The sequence below is a fragment of the Pogoniulus pusillus genome, chromosome 34 (assembly GCF_015220805.1).
Source record: "Pogoniulus pusillus isolate bPogPus1 chromosome 34, bPogPus1.pri, whole genome shotgun sequence".
Lineage (NCBI taxonomy): Eukaryota > Metazoa > Chordata > Aves > Piciformes > Lybiidae > Pogoniulus > Pogoniulus pusillus.
Genome location: NC_087297.1, coordinates 14,356,269 through 14,370,907, shown reverse-complemented (window position 1 = coordinate 14,370,907; position 14,639 = coordinate 14,356,269). Strand labels below are relative to the sequence as shown.

The 14,639-nt window shown below is 54.0% G+C and overlaps 1 protein-coding gene across 5 annotated transcripts in view; it reads right to left on the bottom strand.

Moving 5' to 3' along the window:
• PREX2 (phosphatidylinositol-3,4,5-trisphosphate dependent Rac exchange factor 2) overlaps positions 1-14,639 on the bottom strand; it is a 107,676-nt gene that overhangs the window by 67,497 nt on the left and 25,540 nt on the right. For 4 of the 5 annotated variants that reach the window (XM_064170495.1, XM_064170492.1, XM_064170493.1 and 1 more), the window contains 3 exons: positions 1,833-1,904; positions 1,638-1,760; positions 635-739 (listed from right to left, as the gene is read on the bottom strand). In XM_064170495.1, coding sequence (XP_064026565.1) covers positions 635-739; positions 1,638-1,760; positions 1,833-1,889 — 285 coding nt within the window. In that variant the 5' untranslated portion in view covers positions 1,890-1,904. Of the gene's footprint in view, positions 1-634; positions 740-1,637; positions 1,761-1,832; positions 1,905-10,677; positions 10,730-14,639 lie in introns of those variants that run through there. The other variant, XM_064170496.1, reaches the window with a different exon arrangement.

Genomic DNA, 14,639 nt, shown 5'->3' with positions numbered 1-14,639 from the left:
TCTGTAAGGGATCTAAGTTCAGACAGAGCAGGTTCCACGGGTCGAAGCTGACCCTGTTGTCACAGGACCTGTGAAGGAGCATACAAAAGCACTCCACACGGAATCCTCTGAGCAGCTCCTGCCAGGTATTAGGGAACTCCACGTTCACATGGAGCCCGGGAGATCAGCAGGACTCTGATACTTCACACTGCAAAACTCCTCTCCGTTTGGTTTGCAAAGTGAAGTCCAACTGTGGGGCTGTTCCCCTGACCTCAGATGCAGTCAGTGTCTGCGACCAGGTTGGCTGCTCTGTGACCCAGACCAACACATTTTCTGTCTAGCACAGCTGTGGCTGCATCTTCTCCTCAGAAGTTCTGATGAGTCCTCCAGCTCCACTTTACAGTTGCTTTCCCTCTCCTTCCCCAAGCACCTTACCCCATCCCTCTTCCTTCCTTCCACAGAGCAGGCTGGATGGCCTCCCCGGTCCCTCGGCCAGCACGGTCCAGGCACACTGCCCAGCACTGTCTGACACACGGACCCCCGCGCAGCAGCGAGGCCACGACCTCCCCCCCAGCTGAGCCTGCTGCTCGGTGGGGCAGGGGGCAGCTCTGACAGCTCACTGCCCAGCCAAAGCAGCAGCTCAAGGCGTACGCACCAGCAGGAAGGCTCGCACTGTCCGGATTTTGTTCAGGTCCAGCAGCACCTTCTGTGCCTTCTCGTGGTTGCTGCAGTACTCATCATAGATGCGGAACTTCTCCTTCTGCAGAGACAAAGGCAGACATTGTTCTCCACCTGAACCAGCAGAACATGGAACCAGCACTCTGCAAAGCTCAGCACCTCACACAGGCTGCGTTCTGGATGCCCACCTCATCCTCCCTGGGTATTATCTGAGGTCCAGCCTCAAATTAGCATGATGAACAGTCTGGAAGTGTCACTTGGGAGCCTCACTCATGGACTCATAGAGCACCAGGCTGGAAGGGACCTCAAGGACCACCTGGTCCAAACCTTTTTGGCAAGAGCCTGGTCTAAACAAGATGTCCCAGCACACTGTCCAGCTGAAGCTTAAAGCATCCAAAGCTGGGGACTGCCCATTGGGAGACCAATCCAATGGCTGTTTGTTCTCCAGGGGAAAAACCTTCCTTCTGTCCAGCTGGAATCTCCCCGGGAGATTGTTCTCATTACCCTTCCTCTTCCTTTTGACTCCTTGCACAAAGAGAGTCTCTATCTCCTTTGTAGCAATCCTTTAGATACTGCAGCATGGCAAGAAGGTCTCCTCTGAGCCTTTTTCCTGCAGGCTGAGCAAACTCTGTTCCCACATGGCAGACCTCCAGTCCCTGGATCATCTTTACCAGGTCTTATGATCCTTACCCCTCCAGATCATGCAGCAGCACTGGTCTCACCCATGCTGCAGGGCTCACTTGCTCAGCCTGGGCTAATCTGGTGAACATGAAAGTCATGAAACCACAGAAGTTCACCCATTCGATATGTTACTCATTCTCCTCCTCTCTGTTCTGGACATGACAGCAGCCAAGAGCTGACCTCAAAGCACTATGCAATCAAGCTGTATTTTGTCCTGATGCCTGTGTGAACTCAAGCATCAGGACAGCAACTACTAAAGGCATTTGAGGAAGGAGAGGAGCTGTGCTCCAGCAGCATACATAGCGAAGGAAGCAGGTCCCGACTTCGTGCTGCGCGCTGGGCTCTGGCTGCAAGCTCTCCTCCACCAGCGACAGGAAGCTTCTGTGCACTGCAAGAATGTCTTCAATGTTTGAAAACAACATCTGCAAGGGAATGAAAGACATCAATAAAGCAGCAGCTACAGCGGAGGAGAGAAGTGCCTTTAGGAGACAAACCTTCACTGTCTCTTCCGTGACGTTCTTGTCCACCCTGGCTGCAGCACACTGCATCATCCGCTGCAGGAACGCCTGCGGGGAACAGCACACAGAAGGCAAAGTTACTGCAGGAGGATCTGAACAGCTTTGGGCACTTCACACTCTGAATGTGCTTCCCAACTGTCCTATGCTTTGGATATAGATATCCAAGCACTGCTCAGAATCCCAACCAACTGAAATGCTTGTGGCTGCTGGGTGCTTCCACACCCTTAGAGCAGGACAGGCACCTGGGTGTTGGGAAGCATTCTGCTCTTTGCACCATGCTCCACATGGTCCTGGAGAGAAGACAGAGACCTGTGCCTGGGCAGAAAGCTGCTCTGGACTATCAGTGCCCTGCCTAAGGCATTTTCTATCATGGGCAACCCAGCTCACAGACACCAAGGCAGTGTCCTGCACAGCAGCCTGAGGTCTTGTGCACCACAACTAACGCACATCAGGCTCCAGGTCCCAGCAGAACACCATGCTGGGCTTGTGAAGCACTCCTGCTTGATTTTGCCACCAACAAACCTGATTTCCATAGATAAGACTGCAGCAGCAGCAGCTGTGGCAAGCCCTGTGTGCTTGCCCTCCTCTTCTCATTAACCTGTGCCAGGAGCTGAGTGCTCAGGCTGGCTTCTGAGACTGAACAAAGACTCCTCTTCCCTCTCCAGCAGCCCACCAGCTGAGGCACCACCTGTTTCCCCCACCCTGCCTGCAGGACTGAATGAATCACAAGCAGCAGAGAGCACCAGCCAAGGTCAGAGAGATCCTCCCTCCCCACACCCACATCTGCAGCACTTTCCTACTGCTCATTTCCTTTCACAGCTGACCAAATGATTCCCTTCTCCTTCCCCCAACCCAGAGGGGCATCCATCTGCCTGAAGGGGTGTCCCTGGGGGGGGTTACAGTGAGCTCGGAAGCAAACACACACAACTGACTGAAGACAAATCTCCATGACCTCTTCCCGTGTGCTGCCACACTGTGGGGTCACCTCAGCCCTCTGCCTCCCACGTGCAGTTTGTCACTTTCTGCTGCAGGAACTTTTCTCTGTTGCTTCTGGAAATTTCTTCCAAGAGAAGAAAACCTTTCCCCACCCTGCCCTGTACCTCGATCACGTTTTCTGCACCTCCCCTGTCACTCCCAGTACTTCACTCCTCACTGCACACCTTGTCCAGCTTTCATGCCCTTTGAGGCCCCTCAGTTCCTCCTTTGACAAAGGGTGTCCTTAAACTGCTCTCTCCACCTCTGAAGCCACCTGAGCTGTGACTGTGCTTTCACTTCTGATCCCTTCCTTCCTTCCAGCAGCACAGCAGATGACAGGCAGAGATTTACAGCCCAAGCCCAGCTGCCCCCAGCCAGGCGGGAAGTGCAAGCTCCCCACCCTCTTCCTTGTACCAAACCCATTCTCAGAAAGATTTAGTACAACCTTTTCCTGGCCCAGACAGAAGAGATCTGTTCCCTTTTCTTCCCAGATGTCAAGACCCTGTCACTCATATCTAACATCTTCCACTCTGGAAAGAGCCCTCTGAGGAGCAGCTCTGCTCTCACTGCTCAGGACACTGACGGAGCTCTGCCCACAGCTCATGCCCAGGAGAATCACCAAAGCCCAGGCTGGATGTCAGCCTGCTCACACATCCTGCTGCCAACCACAGCCCCATGCAGAAAGCTGCTACAAGACCATCTCCTTTCTTTCTTGATTAAAGTCTAGCTTGCCAAGAGCACAGTGGTGTAAGGGCTGAGCACCCTCTGCCAGCCGCGCAGGAGGCAGAGGCGCTCCGACGCCTCTGGCGAACACTTCAGGCAGCATGGGCCATGGGCTGCTGCCCCCTGGGTCATTAGCCCATGGAAACTGCTGACAGGTTGGGTTCCAGTCTCAGCATCACCAGTGGGGAGGTTGTAGAAGGGTGAGGGGCTTGCAGCAGCAAAACCAACCAAGAGACACCCAGATGAGTGAGCAAAATGCTTCCAGCAAGCTGCTAAAGACCAAGAGGCTGTTTAGAAGGGCTTGTAGAGACAGGACAAAGGGCAACCATTTGGAACTGGAGCAGGGCAGAGTTAAGTTGGACATCGGGAGGAAGCTCTGCACAGTGAGGGTGGAGAGACACTGGCACAGGCTGCCCAGGGCTGTGCTTGAGGCCCCATCCCTGGAGACATTCAACATTGACTGGATGCAGCCTTGAGCAGCCTGCTGTAGTTGGGAGGTGTCCCTGCTGAGTGCAGGGGGCGTGGACAAGCTGAGCTTTGAGGGTCCCTTCCAACCCGATGCATTCTGTGATTAGTCCTTATTGTATTGTGAAGATCTGCTGCTGAAGGACAGCCTCTCTGGGCACAGAAGTGCTCACCTGTCTGTGGAGCTCCCTCTGGTCCTGCTGCTGCACGTTGAGGTCCCACTGATGACCCCGTGTCACTGCAGTGGGGCTGGAAGGGAGCTGACAAAACAAAGCTTCCCTCTCATCTAAGTCAGCAGTTTCCTGAATTTACAGAACACGAGGCTCCCACCAGGAATTCTCCTGAACTCAGCTGTGTCCAGCAGCAGCAAACCACAAGAAGAACCAGAAGAGCTGAGCACGAGTGGCAGTGACTCTGACCCCACCAGCAGAAAGCAGAGCTGTGTTTCTGCCTGCCTGCAGACACCTCTGCTAGTTCCCACCAACCAGAATTTAAACCCTTGACTTTCCATTTCACCCTTGCACGAGGCCATTCCATCTTCCTACTGCCTGCCATCGATTGGTCTGGGGAGTTGTCACCTGCCTGCATGGTCCCGAGCCAACTCCCAGGGCAGTGCAATCAATGAGATCTTCTCCTGGGCCGTGGTTGATTCATGGTGTGTGCAAGAGCAGAGAATACTTCATCTCCTAGGCCCTGCTGGCCGGGTGACTGCTAGCGAGTGCGTGCTGAGGAAACGCTCTCTTCATTCCTTCCTGCATCTAAACATCTGCTGCAGATGAATTCCAGCACAGGGTATTTACATGCTCCTCTCCCTTTACATCCATCAAAGAGGCTTCACTTCTTGAAGGATGTAATGACCACTGAGGACATGACTTTGGAGTAACCAATGGAGTGTGTCCACATGCCGAGCGGAGCGGCGGGAACGAGGCCAGCGCCGTTTGGATTCCCCGGCGCTGGCAGACGAATCTGCACCTCCCAGATCCACGGAGCTGGACTCTGCCCTCCTGCTGGGGGAAATAACCACACACTCCCAGGCTCTCCTCCTCTCGCTGCTCAGGCACAGGCTCTGCTGCTGGAGGTCTCCCCCAAGCCTGTGGGCTGGCTTTGGCTGTCTGAGCTCCAGCACCTGCGAAGCCTGTCCTGCAGAGCAGCCTGCAGCGCTCCTCCTGCTCCTGTCCTTCACTTCCAAGGGGGAACAGAAGGCACAAACCTGCTTACAGTACAGTTTCTTGCCCTCTTCATCTTTTGTTGTTGTTTGTTGGAACTGGATATTAGGAACAACTGCTTGCCCAACAAGATTGTCGAGGCCTGGCCCAGGCTGCCCGAGGCAGTGGTGGGGTCCCCACCCCTGGAGGGGTTTCAAAGCCATGGAGATGTGGTGCTGAGGGACATGGGCTAAGGGTTGGACCTTAAAGGTTTCTTCCAAGCAAACAATTCCATGACTCCAGTGCTGGGACTTTGAGATGAGAGAGCCTGTTACTGCCTCCTTGAAACAGAGCCTCACTCTGCTGGGTGGCAGCCAAAGCTGCAAACCATCCTCCTGATTTTTTTAGGTATTGCCTCTGTTAAAAATAGTAGAAGAAAATCTGCCCCTCCCAAGCAGTCCCCGGGGAGTTTGCAAGGCCATGCCTGTATTAGCAAAGGAGAACACTGAGCAGCACCAGACACTCACTCTGCTCACCAGACCTCCTGCCCCCTTCCCGCAGACAGGCAGCAGCAGAGCTGGGGGGTGGCAGCAGACATCTGCCCATGCTCAGCCAGAGCCTGGCAGTGCTCAGCACTGCTCCTGCTGGGACACCCACGGGGACTGCACAGGCTGAAGGCTCACTGAGGCTTTCCACTCAGGGTTACACAAGGATGCAGAGCATTTTTGTACTACCATTATCTTTCATTCCATTCATGAGCTGTGAGGAGCAGCTTCTCCTCCCCTAAGGAAAGCAGATATTGTCTAACCCATTCAAAACCTCTAAGAACAACAGAAGGAAACAATGCTGTTAGTGGGACCAGGAAACCAAGAAACTATAAATAAATATCAAGTATTGTTTCCCAGCATCTTCAGAGGCTTTGGGCCCTGCAGCCCTTCCTCTGGCTGAGGAAATGATGCCTCTGCAAGTGTTGCTTCAGGCCCCTAACAGACTGCATAGTTTGCCACACCTGGGCAACCTGAAGGCACACAGGAGCCACCCACAGCACATCCCCTGGGCAACAAAAGCCATCCTGACCACAGAGTCTGGGCTACTGCTCCTCCACTGCCAAGCTGATTTCCCCCTCTTAAGGACCAGGCCATGGTTGTCTCAGAGGTGCCCAACCCATCTGAGCATGGCACTGCATGAATATACTGGGGGAGCTTGAAAATGCAGCCAAAGTAGTTTCAGATGTCTAGAGAGCTCCAGGAGAGCAGGTTTGACTCTCTTCAGGTCTATAAATAGCCTTGGTAGAAACCTTTTCATCCTCCTTGTCCAAGGTCCTGCCTGCAGGAAGGACCAGCAGCAGGGAGGCGAGCAGGGCAGCAAGGCCAGGCCAGGATGCGTTGATGAATTACCACTTGAGACACAGCTGAAGAGGACACTGCAGTGAGAGGCTGAAGAAAGAGGGAAGCAAACACAGCAGCAGGCTTCTTGGCCTTCCAGGCTTCACCCTACTTCCCTCCAAGCTGCCTGTTCGAAGCTGCAAATAGCTCTACTGCAGCCTTTCCCCAGTGGCACGTGAGAGAAGCTGGGGTAAGTACAGCAGAAAGGTGCCAAGCCCACAGAGCTAGGAGCTTTCCACAGGCTTCTCCTCTTTGCCAGAGGAGACAGTTTCACTTCAGAAGAATCTTCCAGCCTCTTCTGCTGCGAGGCTGCACTGCAGTGGTTTCCAGAGTGAATGCTATCTCCATGGATAAACAAAGCCATCATTCCCAAGGGAGCTGACCCTCACCTTCTAGCCCAAAATAGCACGGCCAGCTACAGAGCAGCAGCAGCAGCCACATCCTTACAGCGTGCTTGACAGGATTATGGAGCTAAGCACTGCTCTGGGCTTCTAAGCTTGCTGCAAACAGCAACTCTGACAATAAAGCAGCAAGCTGAAGACATCCAAACAGCTTTGCTGGTCAGAAAAGAAATGCCAGCAGCTGCCCAGTGAGGCAGGAGCAGGCACTGGGAGTTTGTTGTTCTTGCTAAAAACAATCCTAGAACGGCTCAGCCTGGGAGGCACCTCAGAGCTCATCTACTCCTACCATGCCTAGGGACACCTCTCAGCCAGACTCAGCTGCTCAGCCTCATCCAACCTGACCTTGAACAGCCTCTGCCAGAGTCTCACCACTCTCATGCTGAGGAACTTCTTCTTCAGCTCCAGTCTAACCTGGTCTGCCTCACCTTCAAATCTTTCCCCCTTGTGCTGTGTAGAAGAGGCCAAAAAATGCAGAAACCAACTTGTCATCACTGCAGCAACCTGAGCAGCAGCCTGCAAGCCTGCGGGAAGTTCCCCGTCCTGTCTGCTGGCTGTGTCTGGGCTTCTTGTCTCCTGAAACCATGCTCCTGCTCCTTCAGCTCACATCCTCCACTCGCCCTGCCTGGACCCAAACACTTCCCCAGCACTTCTGGAGACACCTCCATTCTTCCAGCTGTGTTAAGGACAGTGTGAGAGGGCTTTACTGCATGGAGCTGTCATACGCAAGGGTGGAAATTTCCAGATCCACAGAGCAAGGAGCTCACAGCCACAGGCTCCCTTCTGCAACCAGCAGAGGCTTCTCTTGTTTTCCAAAGGGATGGGTGGCATCCAGACATTGTCTGCCAGCTGCCCCCTTAGACAGCAGGGGCACTTTTTCACTGTCATCCAGAGCAATGGACCAAAGGGAAGGAGCACAATTTCCTGCCTACTGCAAGAAATCAGAGTCCACATAAGGAACAAAGGAGGGTGGAGGCTCCAGCACTGCCGAGTCCTTCTGGACCAGGGGTGCTCAGAAAGAGACAACACTCCTGACATACTGACCTACAGCAGCCTGGTCACAGACGTGGAAATAAGCCTGACAGACAAACCAAAACGAAGCAAAAGGTCTCTCTGTGTAGAAGTGGCCCAGGCTGAAGCCAGATCCCCAGGGAGGAGGTGGCTGAGCTGCCCCCAGCAGCCGGCTGCACCAGCAGGCTCCGCAGGGCAAGCACAGGCAGCCCTGCCTGGCCACTGTGCTTCTCCTGGAGGCAGGATGCTGCCAGCCTCGGGCTGTGCGTTTTCAGCCAGGAAGGGGCCTTGGCCATGGCCCTTTTCAGGAGTGAGCAGGAAAAGGTCCAGATTAGCAGACAGGTCAGGCTGAGCCGTGAAGCAGAAGCACTGCCTCTGGCTGCCACACCAGCACCCACCTGCAGGCCCTGAGCATGGCACCGAGGCGTTCTGCAAACACTTCTGTCCTCCTCTCCCAGAGCCAGACAGTGATTTGAAAAGCTCTCCTAGCTGCTCCTGTTCAGACAGGCAAGGCCATCACAGCTGCCAGCTTCTTCCTCAGCACTCGGCTTTGTCAAACTTGCCCTGCACACGAAAAGCTCCAGCAGCAAAGCTCTGCCTTACAGCAGGCTGTGGAGCCAGAAGGGTTTCTGAATGCACCTTGCTGTCAGTCTGGCATCCATCCCGACAGCAACTCAATATTCTTCACTCAGCAGCACACAAAGGGCTGGAAGCCTCCCAAACTAAAGAACAAGCAAAGTCGTCAATGGACACGAGCTGCCTCCTCCCCCTCCACAATCAGAGTAAAGCACTGGGAGCTCTGCGGCAGCACAACACAACAGATCTCTCCTCTTCCTCCCCAGTGCTCAGCACTCACTGCAACTGCAGACGTGTTTCCCTCCCACAGAGGGGAGCAAAGGGCCTGGCTGCTCGCTGCGTTTGCCCTGTTTCGCTCACGTCCCAGACGACAGAGGAAGAGAAGGAAAATCAAAGCTGAGGTGGGTTAAGCCACATAAGCAATTGGATCCACTCTACTGAGCTGCAGAGCCCCCATCCAGGGGGGATTTAAAGCACACGGAGACGCGGTGCTGAGGGACGTGGTGCAGTGCTGGCCTGGCAGTGGTCTGTAAACAGTTGGACTTGGTGATCTGAAGTCTCTCCCAACAAAACCAATTCTGTCATTCCCATGACAGATCTCCAGAGCTGTAAACGTGCCCCAGCAGGAAGCCTTCTGAGCCCAGCAACTCCAACCAGCACTGAGCACAGCCACAGCTGCAGCAAAGCCAGCTGGAAGCATCACCCCTTGGCACCGTCCCGCAGGGCTTTCACACGGCCTCAAGGGAGCAGAGCCTTGGTGAAGGACAGTGGCCACAGTGGACATCTCTGCTGCACGCAGCCTCCTGCATGGTCTGAGGCACATCAGAAGCAGCTCAGAGCACGGCCAGATTTCACATGGATACTTCTGTGAGGTTTTGAAGTGCAGACTTTTGCTTTGGAATGAAGGACTGCTAAGCTATGGTGATGTTCACATCGTTAGCCTGGAGAGATCAAGCAACTGTTGAAGGGAAAAGCCAAAGGGGAACCAAAGCAGTTAAAATAAAGAGACACAGTTTAAAAAGGCCACAGAGCTGTGGACTGTGGCCACACTTCCAGCGTGTGTCCATTTGCAGAGACAAGGAGTTAAGTGACTTTGCTGCCACGCTGAGCTAAGTCAGTGTGTGGCTGCTGAGCTGACTCGGGAGGTGACACTGCAGAGGAGGGGACATGCTGGGGACACCTTCAGCGCACCTCAACTGGAAAAGACAACTAGAACACAGAACCACGACAACAAAGCTGCCAAGCCCCCCCAGAACTCTGGTTCCTATCCTTCACCTGCACGCAGAGACTGCAGGACCATGGCAGCCCCAACCGCACCAGGGAGCCAAATGCCAGAGCCTAATTATTTTTAATTGGGTGGCAGTGACAATGAGGCCACTTCTTCCCCTCCAGAACCCACTCTAATCACATCAGCCAGAGCCCTGCTCTGTTTTCATGCATTTTGGGGGGTCCCTTCTCCCCCGAGTATCTTTTCTGCTGGGTGTAAATAGCTTACACACCACCTCCCAGCCGTGCTTCAGTCCAGCTGCGGATGGTGGAGGACCAAAGGAAGCAGCTGCAGCAAACTGTCAGCCACCAGGACTTGTTTCCATTTTTAAGCATGGTGAGGAGCAGCAGACAGCTCAGTGCAGCAGAGGGGAAGGAGAATGTCCTCAGATGGCAATGGCAAACAAGCAGCCTTTTATTCCTGTCAGACCCAGTGACGATTGGGCACGACAGGCCTCGGCTCATCCTCTGAATTTAGATCACCAAGAGCCTTTCTTCTGCTTCGGCATCACCTTCAACTCCTTGAAATATCTCACTTTCTCACGCCCTGGGCCCACAGCTCTGTCACCTCTGGAGTGTTCCTGCCCGGGGGTGTCGGCAGAAGTCTCAGGACCTTTACCTACCAGCCCTTAGGATGGTCCAGGCTCCGTCCAGCACAAATCAAATGCAGCCTGAATTTCACCTTATGCCAGTAACCCCCAGCCTGCCTGTGCACACCACACTGAGCACACTAACAGGCTGCCAAGGGCAGCGTTTCCAAGGGGAGTGTTTCTCCGTCGAACAGGGCGAGAACCTGCGCCCATTTGCAGCTCCTCTGACCTCTCCAACCCCAGCACAGGGAGGTTTGCTGCACAGTCGAGAGCTGGTGGGCACTCACTTTTGAGTCCTACAGATGCCTTTCATCTTCAGAGCAATAACAGCCAGCAAGTGGGAATGCTCTCTGTGGCTTTTGCAGCCACCCACAGCATCCTCTGTCCTCGCTGGAAACAGTTTCGTCTTCCAATTAAGTCTGCAGTAATTAAAAGAACTCTGTGAGGGGGGACAAGCAAACAACCCACAACGTAAAAATGCTGTGGCCCTAATTTGAGAGGCACAGGAAAATGGCAGAGGTGAGGAGAGGCACAGAGAGCTTCCCAGGTTTAAAGCCCCTGCCCGAGCTGCCTGCTGGCACAGCGACGGGCACAGCCCTGCGCCGGCAGCGCTGCCCAGCCCCGGGCCCCAGCCGCATTAATTGGCCAGGCAGCCACGTTTCAAAGCATACCAAATGCTTACTAGAGCTCGCCCTGCCATTGTGCTCAGCTCTGGCAACGAGTCCTGGGCAGGGAAATCTCCATGATAAGCATGCTTCAGCCCGGAGAAGAGGCTTTAATCTGCCTGGAAACTGGCAGCCACTGGCTGTGGTTCCTCACTTTCTGCTGCGCCTCTCTGCCCGCTGGAACGAATTGGCTGCCATCAATGGAAAGAAACTTTGCGTCCAATCGGGGGCATGAATTCAGAGTGACAGCTGCTGTGCAGGGCTCCTGGGAAGAGCCTGGGCCCTCTGCCACCCTGCTGCTTGTGAATGAAGCAGCGTGAGCCACATGCCCTCCTCCTCCTCCCTGAGCTGGGGCCTTCACCCTCCCCTTGGCTGGGGGACCCGGAGCCAGCCCTTTGCTGTAGAGGAGCATGACCCAGAAAGGCATCCAGTGCCCTGGATGTGCTGGCTCCAGAGGGCTCAGCTGCAGCTCCATCCCATGCCTCTGCCTCCTGCTTCCCAAACCAGAGGGGCAAGCAACACCGAGGCGGCTCTCCTGCTCCTTGCCTTGATAAACAGCCCCCTAAATGATCCCTGACCTCCCCACATACTTTTCCATGCCACTGCTGACCCCAGAGGCTTTGCACTCTGCTGCCTGTACAGGTCTGACTTTGTTTTCACATTGAGCCATACTGCTCCAGAACCAAACCCAAATAACCCACAGCCCAGCCTTAGTACCATGCAGCTCCTCCAGCAGCAGTCCCTGCTCCTCTGCTCTCTCCTGAGAACCACCACATGGCTTTGGTTAAAGTACTAAAGCCAGGAAGTGTTCAGGAGGTAGAAAACTCAGAGTCTATTGAGGCTAATGAAATGCCTCTTCTGTTCCAAACCCAGCAATGTCCTCTTTAAGCAAAGGAGTTCATAGCAAGCTGAATTTTGAGTGTAAATTATTGCTGAGTCTGGATAAAGACCTGGCTGCTGCTGAGCTCATTTAACTAACTTAAAAGCTGAGTCAGACTTGGAGAGCAGGCTGTTAGAACTCTCACAGAACACCCACCAAGCCTGGTCCTGATGTGTGTCTGCTCAGCTCCTTCTGCAGCCTCTGACTGTGTTCAAATGCTGCTCAGCACCACGCCAGTAATATGCTCAGCCCCATTTGACACCCTTCAGACACAGCTCTGCTTCTCCTGTCTGCTCTCCCTTGCCCCCCAGCTCATCCTTCTGCTGACTGCTCTTTTCTGCTCCTTTTCCCTGACCCTGCATGTGTCACAGCAGGTGGGAGGAGGAGCACAGACACCTTCCCAGCCTGGCTCTGAGGTTTGGTACTGAAGGGGTCCAGGCTTGCAGAGCTGTGACCACCCAGAAGGTCCCGCTCAGGCCAGCAGCTCCAGGCTGCAGCAGGCTTAGTGGCTGTGGAGAAGTGGCAGATGAAGAGTGGAATCAGTGCTGTGTGTGCAGGATGCCAAGAACACCAAGTGCAAGCAGATTCTGTGGGCAGCCATGGTGGAGGCTCCTAATTAGCATTTCATTTGGTCAAGATGCCTGGATCCAGACTCAGGAGGAAAGGTCGATTCTCTAAGGCTGGGAAGACCACTCCAGCACCTCCTCCACCTCATCCCCTCATGGCCAGTGAGACTGTGGCAGATGAAGGTGCCAGTTTCCTGGCCAACACACAGAACTCTCTTCTGAGTTTCTGTAAAGCAATTGCAGTGAGCTGAGCTGTGCTGAGCTGTGCTAAGCTGTGCTGGCCCTGCCATCACAATGCCAGGCAGCTGCTCACCCTGGGGGTGCTGAAGTGCTCCCAGAAGGAAGCTGTTGCTCAGCTCCACTTTGCCTCTGCCTGCAGAATTCAATGAGAACAACTTTAAATGCCTCTCACTCTTAAAAGCTTTGACTGCTGCACCATGGGACCACACATGTGACTTTCCATCCCAGAGCACAGGACATGCACACCATGCAAGGCACCAGCACACAGGAAGCTGTCAGCACCTGTGCCCCCTCTGCCCTTTCCTTTACCCCACTGCTGCTTTTCCAGTTAATGAGCTCCCTCCAGGACAGTTATCCCAGCCAGGTTCCCACAGCCTACTGCTCTCCCATGCCAGTCATCCTGGCCAACAGGAGGCTGCATCAGCTTCTCATTGACTGTTCACTTGGTCCACCTTGGACAGGAGCAGCCAGAAGTTGAGGCTGTCAGACATCATCAGGAGCCAGCTAAATGCACCCTTCATGCTGTGTCCCTAACCAGACTCAAGAGGCTGGTCCAGAGCTACAGGTCCAAAACCTGTTACCCACAGTTACCAAAATGCTTGAGCTAAGAAAATTCCATCAAACTCCAAAATCCCAAGACTCTTCTGCAGTGAGGCACTGGCAGGGTGGGCAGCTGCTGCAGTATTCAGTTTGTCTCTGCTCCTCCTTGTGTTTCATCCTGCAATGACTCCAGATGCCAACTGTCCCAATACCCACCCAGAGCAAGAACTGACACTGCTGGCAGGAACAGCAGGGCCTGAGTTCCAGCAGTTCACAGTCCCAGCATGGTGGGGTTGGAAAGGACCTCTGGAGATCATCCAGTCCAACCTCCTGCCAAAGCAGGGCACCCACAGCAGCTTGCCCAGGATCACAATAGCCAGGGGAGGTTGGAAGCTCTGCAGAGAAGGAGACTCCACGACCCCTCTGGGCAGCCTGCTCCATGGTTCCAGCACCCTCACACCAAACAAGTTTCTCCTCCTGTCCAGATGGAACCCCCAGGGTTGCATTTTGTGCCACTTGGCCTGTCCCTGGGCACCACCCACAAGAGTCTGTCCCTTAAACAGCTGCCAGGGTCTGGAGAGCAGGTCTGGGTTCTGTGCTCTCCAGCAGGGCTATCGGCACACACAATCTACAACACCATGAGCACTCCTCTGGGCTAATGGAAGTTTGGACTGGCAAAGTAAATATTTATTCCAACTAAGACAAAGCACTCCCATCCTGACACCCGAGCTCAGGCTGACATTCACCTCTCAGGGCTTTTGGTTTTGCACTGCAAGCATGGACAGCAGCTCCTAGCTCCTCTAACAGCCTTTACAAAAACAGCAGGGAAAGCTTCTGGAAACCCAAATATTTTATCCATGGTCACACAGGGAATTCATTTTTGTGCCTGGCACAGAGAAGTGACCAAACCTGTCAGCTTTTATCCATGCTAGGGATAGAGAAAATGGGAAGAAATGGAATATGAATAGAGGAATTCATTGCAGGAATTCATTGGCTTCGAGGAACTCGAAAGCTGAGAATCCATTGATAAATCTGATGGAAATGTTGGCTGCTGAAGTAGCAGCCACAAAGGAAAACAGGTCATGCACAGGGGAAAACAACCTGTCACTGTTTAGGAAGGCACTGAACTTAAGATGGGAACTGAGTACAAGAGACAGTCCCTTAACCAAGGTGCTCTGAATCAGTCCCTGAGGCAACTTCTCCACCAACTGCCCAGGCAGCTCCTGGCCCAGGCATCCCTGAGGTGCAGCAGCTCAGGGCACAGTTACAAACTCAGGTGCATGTGGCAAGTCTGCAGGCCTCACATTCTCATTAACTAACCCCCCTCAAATCATTCACTATACAAGGCCTCACCTCAC